The sequence below is a fragment of the Leucoraja erinacea genome, chromosome 18 (genome assembly GCF_028641065.1).
Source record: "Leucoraja erinacea ecotype New England chromosome 18, Leri_hhj_1, whole genome shotgun sequence".
In the NCBI taxonomy this organism is placed as follows: Eukaryota; Metazoa; Chordata; class Chondrichthyes; order Rajiformes; family Rajidae; genus Leucoraja; species Leucoraja erinaceus.
Window position 1 is genome coordinate 32,045,991 of NC_073394.1, and position 16,787 is coordinate 32,062,777.

The window sequence follows — 16,787 nt, forward strand, 5'->3', positions numbered from 1 at the left end:
AGAGCAAAGAAGGTGGTTTAATTTTGAAGCTCATACCTTGTGTGTGCTATTAAGAAGTTATTTATGTTATCTTCAGACAATTAGGGTTTTCTCTTTAAATATACACAGTTAATTTTTTAACAGTGAAATGTGTGTAATCTGCTGTTTTGTATAATGTCTTACGTGTGAGGAGATCCTACTTCAAGAACTTTATCTCTGCAAATTTAATTTTTCATAACAATTTTATCCTGTTTTATTGATACAAAACCAACTCAAATATTTTACATTGATTTTCTTGCTTGAAAGGATTGTTTGAAGGATTACCTAATAGAGAAGTTTAAAATTATGAAAGACCTTTATAAAAGAGACACAAAGGGAAAAAGTCTATTTATAAGGTACAACTATACTGAATGCCGTCCTTATAGGGCAAGAAATTAAATGGAGAATTCAGAGGCAATTTCTTTATCTTGAGAGTTATGAGTGTTTGGATGCATTTATGGAAAGAATGCAGAACATGATGTTTTTAATGAAAGGATAAATAAACGTAAGAAAGAAAAGGGAATAGTGGATATGCTGACAGAATGACTGACCTAAATGCTGACAATTACTAACTGGATTGAAAGGTCCATTTATGTTTACTGTAGTTCTAAATAGTTTAGTATGCGATACTCCATCAATTAAATTAAATTGCATAACATTATTTTTTAGTTTTATGCAATTGGAAATGGTCTACCCTTGGGTGCAATAGAATAACAACATGTTCTGGATTATTTTGTGTCACTTTGAAAATTTAACCAGGCACTACCTATCGTAAATCACTCTTTCGATCTTAAAAGTTAATTCTGCATGATTAGAAACATAGAAACATAGAAATTAGGTGCAGGAGTAGGCCATTCGGCCCTTCGAGCCTGCACCGCCATTCAATATGATCATGGCTGATCATCCAACTCAGTATCCCGTACCTGCCTTCTCTCCATACCCTCTGATCCCCTTAGCCACAAGGGCCACATCTAACTCCCTCTTAAATATAGCCAATGAACTGGCCTCGACTACCCTCTGCGGCAGAGAGTTCCAGAGATTCACCACTCTCTGTGTGAAAAAAGTTCTTCTCATCTCGGTTTTAAAGGATTTCCCCCTTATCCTTAAGCTGTGACCCCTTGTCCTGGACTTCCCCAACATCGGGAACAATCTTCCGGCATCTAGCCTGTCCAACCCCTTAGAATTTTGTAAGTTTCTATAAGATCCCCTCTCAATCTCCTAAATTCTAGAGAGTATTCTAGATTCTATTCTAGATTTAATTTTTCATGCAACACACCTCTCATTGGGCATAACTGGAAAAATGTGGTAGTACCAGCACAGCATTGGATTAACATCCCTCCAAGTAAGTGAAATATCTCTCTACATTTTTGTCCCATTTCCCTCACAATGTACTCTGATTGTACACTGAACACAATACTCTCTGATCTCTTGGACATCTCTGATCTGCAGCCTCTTCATCTTGCCTCTTCCCCTCCCCTCTCACACCAGTGCCAACAACATTTCTCTAACCTCCCCATTCTCCAACAATTTTTCTTGAGGTCTCAATACTTTTCAAAATCTGACCAAGATTAATAGTGAGTGCCTGATCCATAACCCTCCAAAATGTTCTAAATACACGTGGCCATCTCCTGAGCCCAAGCTTATTGATTGAACCAGAATTCCTAGGTCTAGATAGCGTACCTCAACAATGTAGGATAAACTAGTAGCCCCTATTCACCAGGAAATTTTATTAATTCATTCAAAAACACAGAATCATTTGGGTCATGAAATTATTGTTGTACAAAAGGCAAGTAACTAGATTGCAACATTAATTCATTCCTTGTATCAGTGTTCATTGTAATATCGAAGTACAGAGCACTGTGAATTGTAAATGTTTGTAATTTCTAATTTAATACGAAATGTCTAATATTGCGCATTGTAGCGACAGACATTTTGGAGCTTTTCATCTTTCTTGGTTGGATTAGGTGAGGAAAGAAGCTATGGATGATGCCTGGCAAGGTGTAGATTAGTTAGTGTGCAATATTTTCTCATTTGAATGCATCAGTGCTCCTTAATAGTTTATTCAGGTTGCCATATAATTCAGTATGTGTATTGCAAAACAAAATCAGGCATGGGTGGCATCTCTATAAATTATAAAAGTGACACATTTTTAACTTGTTTTGCTAAATTAACAAGCTGATATATCACTTGGAGGTTGATCTGTGTTGTGGAGGATCCCTGATATGTTGTGTCCATCAAATGGTTGACATCACTTTTGTATAGTTTTTTTGAGGCATATTTTGAGACATTCTTTTAGAACTTATTTTTTGAATAAACCTGCGGAGTGCTATGCTTATGGATCTATTAATCTACTTGTTTAAATTTATTGCTTTCTCTACTAGTATATACTAGCTAAAATACCCAACAAAACAACTCTTACCAAAAAAATATATGGACTCATTAGTATATGCATTTATGACGTGTTTCCTTGCAACAAAATAAGTTGCAATATAACTGGGGTGTCTAAACTAAAAATGAAGAATATTTTATTTTTAATCTAGCATTAGATGTATGATTATATGGCTTTCTAGAGAAACATATATGATCATCAAATTTTGTGAGTCCATAAGTTAAATGAGTAAAATAGCTTGTTGTAAGGAAAGTAAGATCTTGGTGCTCTCATGTTGTCAAGCTGTTTTATGATGAAACTAATAACGTTTTCTTTGATTCCTCTCCTAATTATTATTAACTATTAAGCCTTTTGGTAACTGAGCTATATTATTTTTCTTGTTTCTGTGATTGCTAAATCAGTAAAGAATTTATATAAGCAATATTGGCACATTTTTGAAGAAATTATTTGGGTTTTGATGTTGGTGAACCAGAAGACACACGATTGCTAATAATCTGACATATTTGAGGAACCGTTCCTGTACGATCTTTTGAGTTTACTGATGTATTTTCACAATGCTACTGCTGAATTCTGAGCACATCAAAAAATGAAAATAATAATCTGCAAGTGCTGTCATACACCAGAGGAACAGAGATTTTGATCACTGCAGTTCAATATCTGAGATCTTATCAAAAAGAGGACATGGCAATAACAGATAAAGGTAAGAACTTTATATTTTTATCTTTATTTGCTTAGTTATGTATCGTCATAATTTTTGAAGAAAAGACGCTGTAAGCAATCACAAATTTCAATTGACATTTTATCTGTAGAAATTGTTACACAGAGGATACAGAGTGAGACTGATAATACATGTCATTTATTATGTCTGCAGGATAGATTTCAAAACTACACAAAAACTCCTGTTCTGTTGAGGTTGTATATCGTGAATGGCCCACGTCACGTAGTTTCCTATTGTCATTTTGCTGATTTTTGCACATGGTGGTTGCAACTATAAATTCTACTTACAATTTTAAGATACTCCTTCTGTGGTAAAATGGCTCTTTTACGATTGTAAATTGAAACAACATGCACTTAAGAACATTGGAGTCTTTGGGTCTGGAAATCACAATTGGAATCTATGACTGTAACCAAGTTTAAACAAAAACATGTCACTTTATTCACTTCCTCTAACCCTTGCAGTTTTCTTCCATTAAAACTACAGTTTGTTTCAATGTTCCAGCTCTACCTGTTTCCACTGTAGCTAACAATGTGTTCTACATGTTCATCACCCTCTGTGTGAAGTAAATGAAATGTAAACCATTCACAACTGAAATTGAATTTTAATCCTTGGTTGTTGGTGATCATAAAATAAAGTAGACTTTATTTAATCTAATGTATTTACTGGAGCAGGCTATTTGATTCTTCATACCACCTCCAGTTCTTATAAATAGCGGAGTCAGGGGATATGGGGAGAAGGCAGGAACGGGGTACTGATTGGGAATGATCGGCCATGATCACATTAAATGGCGGTGCTGGCTTGAAGGGCCGAATGGCCTACTCCTGCACCTATTGTCTATTGTCTGATCCTCTACTGGAACGCCATTTACTTGTACGAACCCCATTGCCCTTGATTTCTTTAATATCTGAAAATCAATCAACTTGTCTTGAAGACTCCATAGCCTTCCTGCATGGAGAATTCCAAAGATTCCTTACCCTGGTTAAATAAACGTATAGACATTTTCGTACTCAATGGATCTTGACATTCTTGACAGGGGAAGCAATACCCCCCACCCCACCCCCCATCTACCCTGTCAAACTCCATAAAAATGTTGCATGTTTTAAAGAGATTACCTTGTCTACACTCAGCAAATAGGTGCAGTGGCTTTATCTCTTCTCAAGGGACCAGTCCCCCATTGCTCCCCAATTGCAAGTATATTCTTCCTCACATAGCTGGATCAATCATAATCGTAATAGTGATTTATTAGCCAAGTATGTTTTGCAACATACGAGGAATTTGATTTGTCATACAGTCATACCAATAAAGAGCAACAATACACCCAAATAAACTTTAAACATGAACATCCACCACAGCGACTACCCCACATTCCTCACTGTGATGGAAGGCAAAAAAAGCTAAATCTTCTTCCCTTCTTTATTCTCCCGCGGTCGGGGGCAGTCGAACCTTCTGTTGGAGCGATCTTGGCTCCCGTAGCCAGCGGTCAAGCCCTCCGCATCGGGGCGATCAAGCTCCCGCATCAGGAGGATCTCGGCTCCCCAAGCCAGGCGATCGGGTTGGGGCTAGTCGGACCTCCTGTGCGTTGGAGCTTCCTGACATCAGGCTCTACCCGAGACTGCGAGCTCCTCGATGTTGAAATCCGCAGGCCGCGGGTTGAAGCGTCAGTCCCAGGCAAGGGATCGCAGACTCTGATGGTAAGTCCACGGCCCCGCGGTGGGGCACAAGGTCAGTCCCGAGCAAGGCCGCCAGCTCCATGATGTTAGGCCACAGAACGACTGGAGATACGATCCAGAAAAAAATCACATCTCCGGTAAGGTAAGAGATTGAAAAAAAGTTTCCCCCGAAAACATAAAGGTTTTCCCCACATAAAACAAACCAGAGAACATTAATACATACTTTTTAAAACACACTAAAAATAGCAAAAAAAGACGAAAAGACAGAGACTGTTGGCGAGACTGCCATCTCTGACGGCACCACCCAGCATGATTGCATTTTAGGGGTAACATGAGGGGGAACTTCTTTACTCAGAGAGTGGTAGCGGTGTGGAATGAGCTTCCAGTGGAAGTGGTGGAGGCAGGTTCGTTGGTATCATTTAAAAATAAATTGGATAGGCATATGGATGAGAAGGGAATGGAGGGTTATGGTATGAGTGCAGGCAGGTGGGACTAAGGGGAAAAAAAAATATTTTTGGCATGGACATGTAGGGCCGAGATGGCCTGTTTCTGTGCTGTAATTGTTATATGGTTATATGATAATACAATATCCCAAGACTTGTTGGAACCTTAAATAATTGCAGGAAAATCCCTATATCCGTATCAATTTTTTATTTTTACCATCATCAGAAACTATTTGCCTTCCTAACTGCTGGCTGTGTTTGCTTGTTGACTTTCTCAATATTTTTTATGAACACCAATATCAATTTCACTAATATCTCTTGAATCCATGGCAACTTTAATAAAGTCTTCCCAGCCTGGCTTTTCTCAGGTAACACTTGCATTTTCCTGAGTCTTTTTTTTACAGATCTGGTATTTGCTTTTCAAATAGCTGCTTATGCGGCCTCCTGGACCTAAAATGATAAGTATTGGACTATGGACTGGTGGCTGGTGAGCTATATGCAAACTCACTACTATCACCTTCATAAGCTTTACCTTTAAATAAACATTTAACTATTTATTCAGACAGAATCAGTCAACTGTTTCTGACTTGTTGGACAGCACAGAACATTGAGCTCCCAACGCATCATAGGCTTAATACTTTTGTTAGGAACTCAGTTTGTACCCGCAATTTCTCTAGCCTGATGATTTATAGTCAAATTTGCTTCTTTGATGGAACATACAGAGAAGTAACAACACCATCTAAAACACAGAAAATTGTAAGACCCTGCCTAGAACCTATATAACTCAGTCCCTGTACCAATTTTCTATCTGGTGCACTTCACTGGATTATCAAATAGTTTTTCACTTTGTATTTTGTGACAGTACTAAGTATTTGTTTAGCTAAAGAGGAACTATTCAGTGGAGTTGAATTTCTCATGTTTATTTAATACCTTATACATATTCGAACCATCAGTGCACTGGAGAGTTGATTTGCACACGTCTTACATGCTTGTGATGAAACTGAGATGTAATCATGCCTAAAAATGTGAATCAAATCAATCAACTTCCAGTCAAATGTGACAAAATAATAGTTTATTGGGTTTCACCATTGTTTTCCCACATAGTGAATTCTTGAATTCAATCATGAGATGAGGCTAGTTACAAGAATGTTTCATTCAGCATTGTCATTGCATTCCCTCTATTCGGCATGCACAGAAAAAGATTTGAGCAACGTTAGCTCTTCTTTATACAAAAGCCCAGAGCATCCAGAAGTTATAAGGTTGAATGTATTACATCTATATTTAAAATTCTTATTAATAATGAAATTTAACAGACTTTGCAAGGATTACACTTTTCTATTGTTTTTTTTTCTTTACTTGCATTTTGGTTAGAATTAATTAATTGCACAAAAATGTGTAATATTGCCATATTGTAAAATATTTTGAAATCACTGAGTATTTTATCAAAATATTATTAATTTCCCCATTATTTTTTCACTTATTTTTAGATTGGGCTTCCAGGAGAAATTAACACTTTACATAACAAACAATGGTCCTGCACCATTGAGCCGTTGAGCCTCTCATCCATGGTAGAAGAGCTATTGAAAAGGATTCTTTGGTATAGGATTTTCTCGCATTTGGAAGAGAATTGGAAAATTAGGGACAGTCAACGTGGCTTTGTCTTTGGCAGATCCTATCTAACTAACTTAATTGAGGATTGAAGAGGTGATGAAAGTGATCATTGAGGGTATGGCGGTTGATGTTGTCTACCTGGACAAGGTATTTGTTAAAGTTCCTCATGGTGGGCTGATCCAGAAGATTAAGACCCAAGGTAGGTTAGATAGGCACATGGATATACGATACGATAGGATAGAACTTTATTAATCACAGGAGAGAAACATAATATGAAGGGATATGGACCAAGTGCAGACAGAGGAGATTAGTTTATCTTTGCATTATGTTTGGCACTGAGATTTGGGCCGAAGGGCTGGTTATTGTGAACTGTTATGTTCGACGATGATAAGATTGAAATAACTTTAACTTCTGTCCAATCTAAGTGTATGCTTAGGTACAGGAAATGGCAAATTTGAGGTGCAAGTGTAGTTTCTTCATTTGATAGCTCGTCATGATAGTCAAGCAACCTTTCTTATTTTTGTGTATTTTAAAGCTTTGTGAGCAGTAGCAACTCTATAATATATTAGCACTGAAATCGACTTCAATATTCATGATTTAAAGACCTACTAAGCATACAATTTCAAATCATAAACATTTTTTTATGTTCCATTACTTAATAATAACACCATGGAATTTCAAGAATATTTGAAGTGCCTTGCAAAATCACAAATATATACAATATATTTAAAAGTAATTGAACATTGTACCTGAAGTGAATAAGAAGAGCACCTAAAAGGCTATGCTAACTTTCCAATCTAATTTGTATTCTTTTAGGTAGTGACATTACAAGTACACATGCAAGTATTGTAAAAAATATGGTTATTGTATCTTCATCTACATTCCTTTCGGGCAATGAATTTCAGAAGCACCTTTGGAATAGTTTTTTTGTTCCCTTGACTCTTCTACTTTCCTTTCATCAATTACACTTAAGCTAATAAAAAACAAACATGCAGCAAATCAGGCATAGTCATTGGAGAGAAAGATGCAGAGGTAATATTTCAGGTCAGCAAGCTTTAATCAAGTGGAAATAGCTAGAAATGTATTTTGAGGTGCAGAGAAATGGGGGAGGAGAGAACAAAAAGCCGTCTCAGACCGAATGGAATGACAGCAAGAGTGTTCGCGCTAGATAACAAAGCATTGAAGAAGTGAAAGCGCAAAATGATAATCTTAAAATGTAAAAGGAATTTCAAATGAATGCTGTATATCAAATAAAATTGCAGCAATGCTACTTCCTTCAAATTATTGGTTCAATGTTGAGTGTAAAAATGTCTTTCATGTCTAGTGAAGTGATAAGCTACCGTTCCTGTGCTTGGGTTGAATTTTGTTTGAACAGCTCAGGAGATTCAAGGCAGAGTAGTCGGAATAAGAGCTTTGAAGCGAGTGGTGACAAAAAGCTCGGGGTCATGATTACATACTTGGAGGTATTCTACAAAGTGGTCAGAGCAGCTCGCCTGCATTTGGCCTCCCCAGCATAAAGTTAATACAACTCCAAATATACTTGTATTGTACACTTGAAAAATTCAGATAACAGTATTGCCTCAATTTCCCATGTATCTGGCCCTGGTTGAGAATTCTGACTTCTGACTTTGGGTAAGATTTTCTTTTGCTCTGGAACCCTTTTTTAGGGCATAAAGTACCCTCAAATTTTATCAACAGTAATGCAAAAATTAATCATTGTATTTATTCTCAGAACAACGGTTTCCCCTGAAACTACACTCTTTATAGTTTTAGCATTCAAACTGCATTACTTAAGGGGCTGTCCCACTGCGGCGACCTAATCCGCGAGTGAAGAAGAGTGTTTTCGACCTTCAAGCTCGAGGGCACTTGCCTGGAAAACCTCGAGCTGGATGGACCGTCCACGTTGAAACTGCGAGCTGGACCGAACACACAGACAGACAGACAGACAGACAGACAGACAGACAGACAGACAGACAGACAGACAGACAGACAGACAGACCGCAAAGGTGTGGGCCAGGGAAAGCGCGGGAATGCTGTCTGAAATTCACACCCGCGATGAAGAGGAAGGTAAAAGACGGCTGGCACTGTATCGGTAAGTCCTTTAGAGAGCCCGGGGGGGGGGACATTTAGCCTATCAGTCGGTTTTCCTTGGCCCAGAAAACTCCAATGAGCCAATCAAAATGCCTGGTCAGCGAAGGAGATTGTCTACGGCTGCCCTCGACTGCCTGTAACTAAATAGTGACCCCTCTCCACTGCACTACAAGTTAAAAAGAACAATGCCGACCAAATTTTACTCGCGGAAAATTTTTCAACATGCTGAAAAAATCTCCGCGACCTTGCTGAGGCCGCGAGTATGAAGGAACTTCCCTCGAGCACGAAGGAGAGTTCCAGTGACCTCATAGGACCACATGTCGACCATGGTGCGAGTTTGAGTCGAGGGCAAACTCTTTGGAACTCGCGGATTAGGTTGCCGTAGTGGGACAGCCCCTTTATGAGACCTGTGATTTTAAAATAAATCACAAAAAATCACAAAAAACTTCATTTTCCTTTCATCCACACAAGAACAGACAGGGCTGGCAAATACAACTGCGCATACCACAGACATCCATAGGTTACAAGCATCCAAAGACTTCAGTTGTGTCCTTCCTGGCAAACATCTGCAAAGGCATAATTCGGTAGTTCTGGATGGTGTACAGTTGGTCTTTATCTGCCCATTCTAGTTTCTCCCAACTGCTTGGGAACACTCTTGCATTATGCCTTGCCCCATTACCTCTCCCTTCAATTCATTGTGAAGTCCATCTATTTATTGCCATAACTTTTTAAAATCTATTTTCAGGATCTATGCATCTTTGGCAAGGTCAGCATTTATTACCTATTCGTAATTACCATTTAGAAAATGGTAGTGACCCATCGTCTTGAATTATTGGAGTTCATGTGATGGAGGTGTTCTCACAGTGCTAATCGGCAATGAGTTCCAGGATCTGGCTCACAGATTATGTATTGTGTAATGTTCCTTTAAGAGTCAGCTGCAGAGATCGCACCCATGAGGCCTAATGCTTGTACTGAATCAAAAGAGAATATTGGAGAATATCACTGTCACTTTCATCACGCATTACAAAGGGGAACCAAACAATGCTGTTCCAAAAAGCTTTGAATCTGTGTGCAATGTTCACAATGACCCACAAAACTCTTTAATATCATTAAAAAAATTAACAGAATTTCTGGCAACACATTGTAAACAGCCAAAACAGTATATACTAGCTTTAAGGAAGTGCAGGTAAATTGCTGTTTCACATGGGAAGACAGCTTGAGGCTTGAAAAGGAGGTGGGATAATGCGACTAGTGGTATTGCAGTTTGAGAATAACGATCCTTTGGATGTGAAGGCCAGTTGGTGAAAGGTGAAGATAAAGAAATCCTATTCTGGTCCTGGAAGTGGGGAGAAGTGATAGGAACAGAAAATGGAACAGTCACATTCAAAATATGTTGTTTACCTCTTTAAGACAAAGGCAAATTATACTTCACAATGTCATAACCTTGATGTGTTTGCTAAGACATGAGTTTATACTTGCAATCTCTCTCTCTGATGAGTTCATAATACAATTTGTCCTATAGAAGAGAGCAAGCAACGTGGTCGCTGGCGGGATAAAATAAAATGCCATGCTCAGAGACTCCGTAGAAACCTATAGTCGCAAGGCAAACACTACTGATACCAGCTTTTTGATTCCAGATTATTCAATTGACCAAAATTTAATTCCCCAGTTCTTATGGTGAGATTTGAACAGGCAATAATGAGATTTGGACTGGCAGTAATATTATTTAAATATTACTGCAATATTTTTTTTATTGATGAGCACACCACTGTTGTGCATGTCCCTTTCAACCACCCCCTTGCCTTGCCTTGTAGTTTTAAGAACATTGCAAAGCTAGTTTTATATCTAATCCAATTAATATCCAATAAAAGTATAAGGTAGAATTTCTAAAGTAATACAAATTGTGTGCAGGATAATCTTGTGTATCTTGTGCTGTAAAGAACATCTTGTTTTTCCTTGTTTGCACCCTGGTTCCTCTTGTCTTTTCTGTCACTTGTTGCAGTTTAATACCAAAATAAAGTTAATACTTAGCAGTGAATAATTCTGTTGGCTGTTTAAGCAAGTTCTTTATGGTTTTGTGATGCCTTTTATATCATGAAGGTTATCTTCACTTTGATTCTTAGTCGTTAAGTCAACTTCGATTGATCACATCATAATTGATTTAATACCCACAGTTTCTGTTTTTAAAAATATGTTACCATAAATCTTGGTCCAAAAGACTCACTCAAAACATGAGCAAAGTATTTCACTGCAATCCAATCAAGAATCAAGGATGTGGAGATATCTTAATGAAGTATAAAATCGTGAAGGGAATAGATAGGATGAATGCAGTGTGTTTTTATCAGGGTATGAGTTGAAAAATAGAAGGCATAGATTTAAAGTTAGAGGAGACAGATGTAATAGGAACTTGAGGAGCAACCTTTTCACACAGAGAGTGGTTGGTATATGGAATGAGCACCAGAGGAAGTGGTTGAGCCAGGTAAATTAACAATATTTAAAATAAATTTGGACAGATGTATGGATAGGAAAGGGCTAGAAGGCTAAAGGGCCAGATGTAAGGAAATAAAACTAGCTTGAAGGGGCATCGCAGTCTGCCTGGACGTTGAGATGAAGGGACTGTTTCCGTGCTGTATAACCCTATGACTGAGCAATTGGAGAAAGTATTTTCCTACGATACAGATGAATTCAGATCATAGTTGAGAAAATGTTGTAGGTATAATAGTACCTTACCTGAATTAGCTGTTGAAATAATGATTTATGCCAAAGAAATCAATCTCTGAGGTATCAATAACAATACAATATTTGAATCTAGGGACAGATTGTGTGGAATTCACAATTAAGTGAATTAATTGTAATTTACAGAATAAACTGAATTGACTGGTCAAACTCTTTACTTGCACACCACAATCTATCATGTTCTTCACAATAAGTGCAGACTTGTAGGGGATGGATTTTCTTGGAATTTCTCCTTCCTCAGTGGTAAACACAGCTTATTTTTCTACATGTAATTGAGGTTTGCGTCTAACTATTGAGGTGGTAGAATAGGAAATGCTCTGACATTCTTTGTAAGATTCACTGTCATTGAAATAATTTGATGTTGGCAGCTTGATTATGGGGGTACTTTGTGCTGTACTTTCATTAATTAGTCGTTACATATATCCCTATTGAATCCAGCAAGCCATAATAACAGGATTTTTTTAAGGGACAAATTGAGATGATATGGGTTGACATACAAAAACAATGGATCAGCAAAGCAAGCCCAGTCGAATGTGCATTAGTCAGTTATCCATGTAATGACAAAAGAAGGCAGCTTCCCTTCCAAATATGTTAATACCATAGCAATTAGTTCAGAGAAACCAATTAGAACATTAGCAATCAATGAGAAAAAGTCCCTTTCAGCTACTACTTTTATTGCCTTAAATAAGATTCTTTGGGTTGGAGCATGTGGAGGGATGGTGGAAGAGGAGGGTGAGGGGAGGGCAGGTATATTCTCCTTACAGGTGTAAAATTACTACAATACTGAGGAAATTTGGACATTTTATTTTGTGACCTACAACAGGAGCATATCTGGCATTAAATTAGTGTAGGTAAATTGACCATTGGTCGACATGGATGTTTGCTGGAAATAGGTTGCTTAAATATGAAAATGGAGAATCTCTAAAATTCAGGCACAAATATTCTGAACATGTGAATCATATTGAGTTGTACTGAGCTATAATGTAGGGCACAGAAAATATAGTGCAGCAAATTTACAACATTTTTGTAAACTTTTCAGTCTACAAAGTAACTGCAATATATTATCCCGAGATTTACATCTGTCCTCAACCTCTCCCCAGCATCGCCCAGTGCCCATAACCATAGCACTGGACATTGAGTTCAAATTATCACAAATGTTATCCAAAACCAAGATTTGGGAGCATGTCATATTTCTCATGCTGCTGCAACACTTCCTAATTCTGACACATTCTGACATGTACAGCTGTCAGCAACAATGTTTGAGGTTTTTTTCCATTGTCTCCTCAGATGTGTTCTAAAGTTTGGAGTGATTGTCCTTCATAAAAGTGAGAAAGTAATTATAAATATAAATATGCCATTTTAGTTTAGAGATACAGCATGGAAACTGGTCCTTCGGCTCACCGAGTCAGTGCCGACCAGCGACCCCCATACACTAGCACTATTCTACACACTAGGGACAATTTACAATTTTTACTGAAGTCAGCTAACCTACCAACCTGTACGTCTTTGGAGTGTGGGAGGAAACCGGAGCACCCGGAGAAAACCCATGCAGTCACCGGGGGAACATACAAACCCCGTACAGGCAGCATCCGTAGTCAGGATCAAACCCAGGTCTGTGGTGCTGTAAGGCAACTCTACAGCTGCACCACTGTACTGCCCCCATTTTCATAAGATTATTTTTAGGGGGATGGAGGGAACCACATTCTTGTATCTTTCTCCAATTCTGAAAAATAATGAGGATCTTCAACGTACTTCAAAATATTGTATGTGGATAAATAAGTAGCTCTTCCACGCTGATGTATGATCTAAAATTCAGCTTCCATTGCCACAAGGACATTTTCTGAGATTTAATCATTTCAATTCAAATGTTTGAACAGTGCAGAAAGAATAAACGTATTATTGTACAATTACATCTGATTTGTGACAGGCCTAACTAAACATACTTTCAGGATTTATAATATTGAGAGAACCTGATTTGTAAAGGTGACAGTCTGAATAGAATGCAATTCCCCATGTATCAAATATAATATTTTGTCTGTGAGAAAGTCCTACCAGATCTCATGCAGGAATTCTCTTTATTACCTTCTGATTCTGTATATATCTGGGCATTATGAGGTTTGATTGCATGCACATTGATTGTTTCTATTGATAGCTGAATGCAGATTATAAGAATAATATTATTTAGGGATTATATTTCTATGTGTGTAAATGGGAATTATTTTATTTTTATTAAACCTCTAAAGTGAAATCAGTTTATCATGATGCATTCAGTAATGTCAAGTTTTCAAACAGCAATAAAGTGCTGACCCTTTTTTGCCACAGATTTGAAGCCTTTCTTTTGGCCACCATGTGTTACTTCTCGCTGAAGCCTGAATAGTATCTTGCTGGAAAATATGTAAATAATACTTAGTTTTGAGAATAAGATATTTGGTTTTACAATTAGTTAATTGTTTGTGTTGCTCTAGGTGGATCACAGTAAGTAATCCATACATTAGACCACTTTTTGCATTTCATTACCCGATTAAGAGGTTGATAAATTTAGTATCATGATTATTTTTTAATATTTGGAAATTAAAAGAGCCTGATAGAACTACTTAGTACTGCCAGTAGATTCAAAGTAGAAACATAGTATTAGTCTGGGCCACTCCCATATAATTAGAAAGAATTGTGCACAAGAAAGATGGCCTTGAAATGCACATTGAATAAAGATGTTTTGCCTTACTTAAGACATACGCTTTGGGAAGGTAGAAAATGCATTTGGTCCCTGAAAAATGAATAAAATAAGTCTACATGCTTTCGTTCCTTATCTTTATAATGAAAGATTTTTCTTTGTAAATACAGCCTATGTGTTCCAACAAAAGATACTGTCTACCTTGTGCAATTGACTACAGAAATACACTTTCTAATAAATAATAAGTAACCTTTACAAAAGTTACCAATGTACTGTTAAAAAGCTTTGTTTCTCGTAGTTTGACAGCAGTTTTTAAACAATTGTTCATTGAATTAGATGCAGCTAACCTATGTTTTTTTTTAAGTTCCTTCTATGGCTACATTTGCCTTTCTGGAAAATCTTGTCCAGTACTACAGATTCCACCTCTTGCAATCAGAAGCAGAAGAAATAAGCACTTTGATACCTGTGCTACCAGACCAAAAACAACAACCTGTGAAGGATAAGGTTCAACACTACTACCCTCATCATCCACCAACACTGCTACACCTTCCACAACCTTTTGAAACCCAACATGCACAAGAACAACAACCAGCAGTGACTGAGCAGGGCCCAGAACCTAAACTGACACAACAAAAGTGTTCTGAGCAAGAACTTAAGGTTGAACAATGTGATGAAATTGTGGATGAACAATTTTACCCTGAGCAATCAAAACACCAATATCAGCAGATAAAACTCAAAGAACAATTCCTTGAGGTGCCACAAAATAACAGTCAGTGCCAGCAACATTTAGTGGTTGAACATCATCCATTAGATCCAAACCAATTACCGCATCTCCATAAACAGTCACCACAGCAGTTACCACATCTCCAGCAGCAGCCGGCACAACAGTTACCACATCTCCAGCAGCAGCCGGCACAAAAGTTGCTACATCTGCAGCAACAGCCAGCACAGCAGTTACCACATCTCCAGCAGCAGCCGGTGGAACAGTTACTACATCTGCAGCAACAGCCGGCACAGCAGTTACCACATCTCCAGCAGCAGCCGGCACAGCAGTTACCACATCTCCAGCAGCAGCCGGTGGAACAGTTACTACATCTGCAGCAACAGCCAGCACAGCAGTTACCACATCTCCAGCAGCAGCCGGTGGAACAGTTACCACATCTGCAGCAACAGCCACCACAGCAGTTACCACATCTCCAGCAACAGCCGGTGCAACAGTTACCACATCTCCAGCAGCAGCCGGCACAGCAGTTACCACATCTCCAGCAGCAGCCGGTACAGCAGTTACCACATCTCCAGCAGCAGCCGGCACAACAGTTACCACATCTCCAGCAGCAGCCGGCACAGCAGTTACCACATCTGCAGCAGCAGCCGGTGGAACAGTTACCACATCTGCAGCAACAGCCGGCACAGCAGTTACCACATCTGCAGCAACAGCCACCACAGCAGTTACCACATCTCCAGCAACAGCCGGTGCAACAGTTACCACATCGCCAGCAGCAGCCGGCACCACAGTTACCACATCTCCAGCAGCAGCCGGCAGAGCAGTTACCACATCTCCAGCAACAATCACCTCACCAATCATCACAAAATCTGCAGTCATCCCCACAGCAATTGCCACAATCCCAGCAACCACAACCTAACCAGAAGACATTTTTATGGCAGCAAGAAAATCTACAGCCATTGCCACTACCAGCACCACCGCCACCATCACAACCACAGCATCAGCTTCCACAGTACCAATGCCCTTCAATGCAGGACCCACCACATCTCCAACACAGGTTGCAGCCTTCAACTTTCAAAGATATTTGTCGTAATCTGAAAGCAGTAGCTGCTCGTAAACGTATGCGGCAAAATCAGCCATCGGTAAGAACCATCATTTGATACAAAAAGATTCTTTACATTGGCTAGTTTTACTTGAATGAGGCTGAATCAAATGAAAATTGCTGCTTACCAACTTGAAAGTTTTCAAGGAGGCATATATGTGATTACCATGTGAACCCAAAAGATAAAATTGTCTTTCAAGAAAAATCAGTATTTACATGCATGTGAATTGGTGAGAGACATCAAGGCCACCTGACTGACTTTGGTTATGCAGAGAGGTGTTAGAAGCTATCATTTATTTCCTCCAAACAGCAAAAGGGAACAGGAAATTTATTAGAGGTGTTAAAATTGGAGGCGTTTTCAGAGCTCAGATGGAAAAACTGTTTCTATCGACTGTAGGAATGGTAACCAGAGATATAAATTTAATGTGATTTGCAAATGGACCACTGTCAATGTGGGCTTAGGAATGGTGACGATGAAAAATATTTTGCTCTGCAACTTATTAAGATTATAAGAAAATAGTGGAGTAAATTTAATCATAACTTTTAAAAAGGAATTGTTTATTTATTTGTGAGATCATTTCATGATTGGGAGAAATTGCTTATGCTGATGAGTG

The 16,787-nt window shown here is 38.4% G+C and overlaps 1 protein-coding gene across 1 annotated transcript in view; it reads left to right on the forward strand.

Annotated features, from left to right (window-relative positions):
- prdm11 (PR domain containing 11) overlaps positions 1–16,787 on the forward strand; it is a 73,007-nt gene that overhangs the window by 43,110 nt on the left and 13,110 nt on the right. The window contains exon 8 of the mRNA XM_055649743.1: positions 14,712–16,213. Within this exon, the coding sequence (XP_055505718.1) occupies positions 14,712–16,213 (1,502 nt within the window). The remainder of the gene's footprint in view (positions 1–14,711; positions 16,214–16,787) is intronic.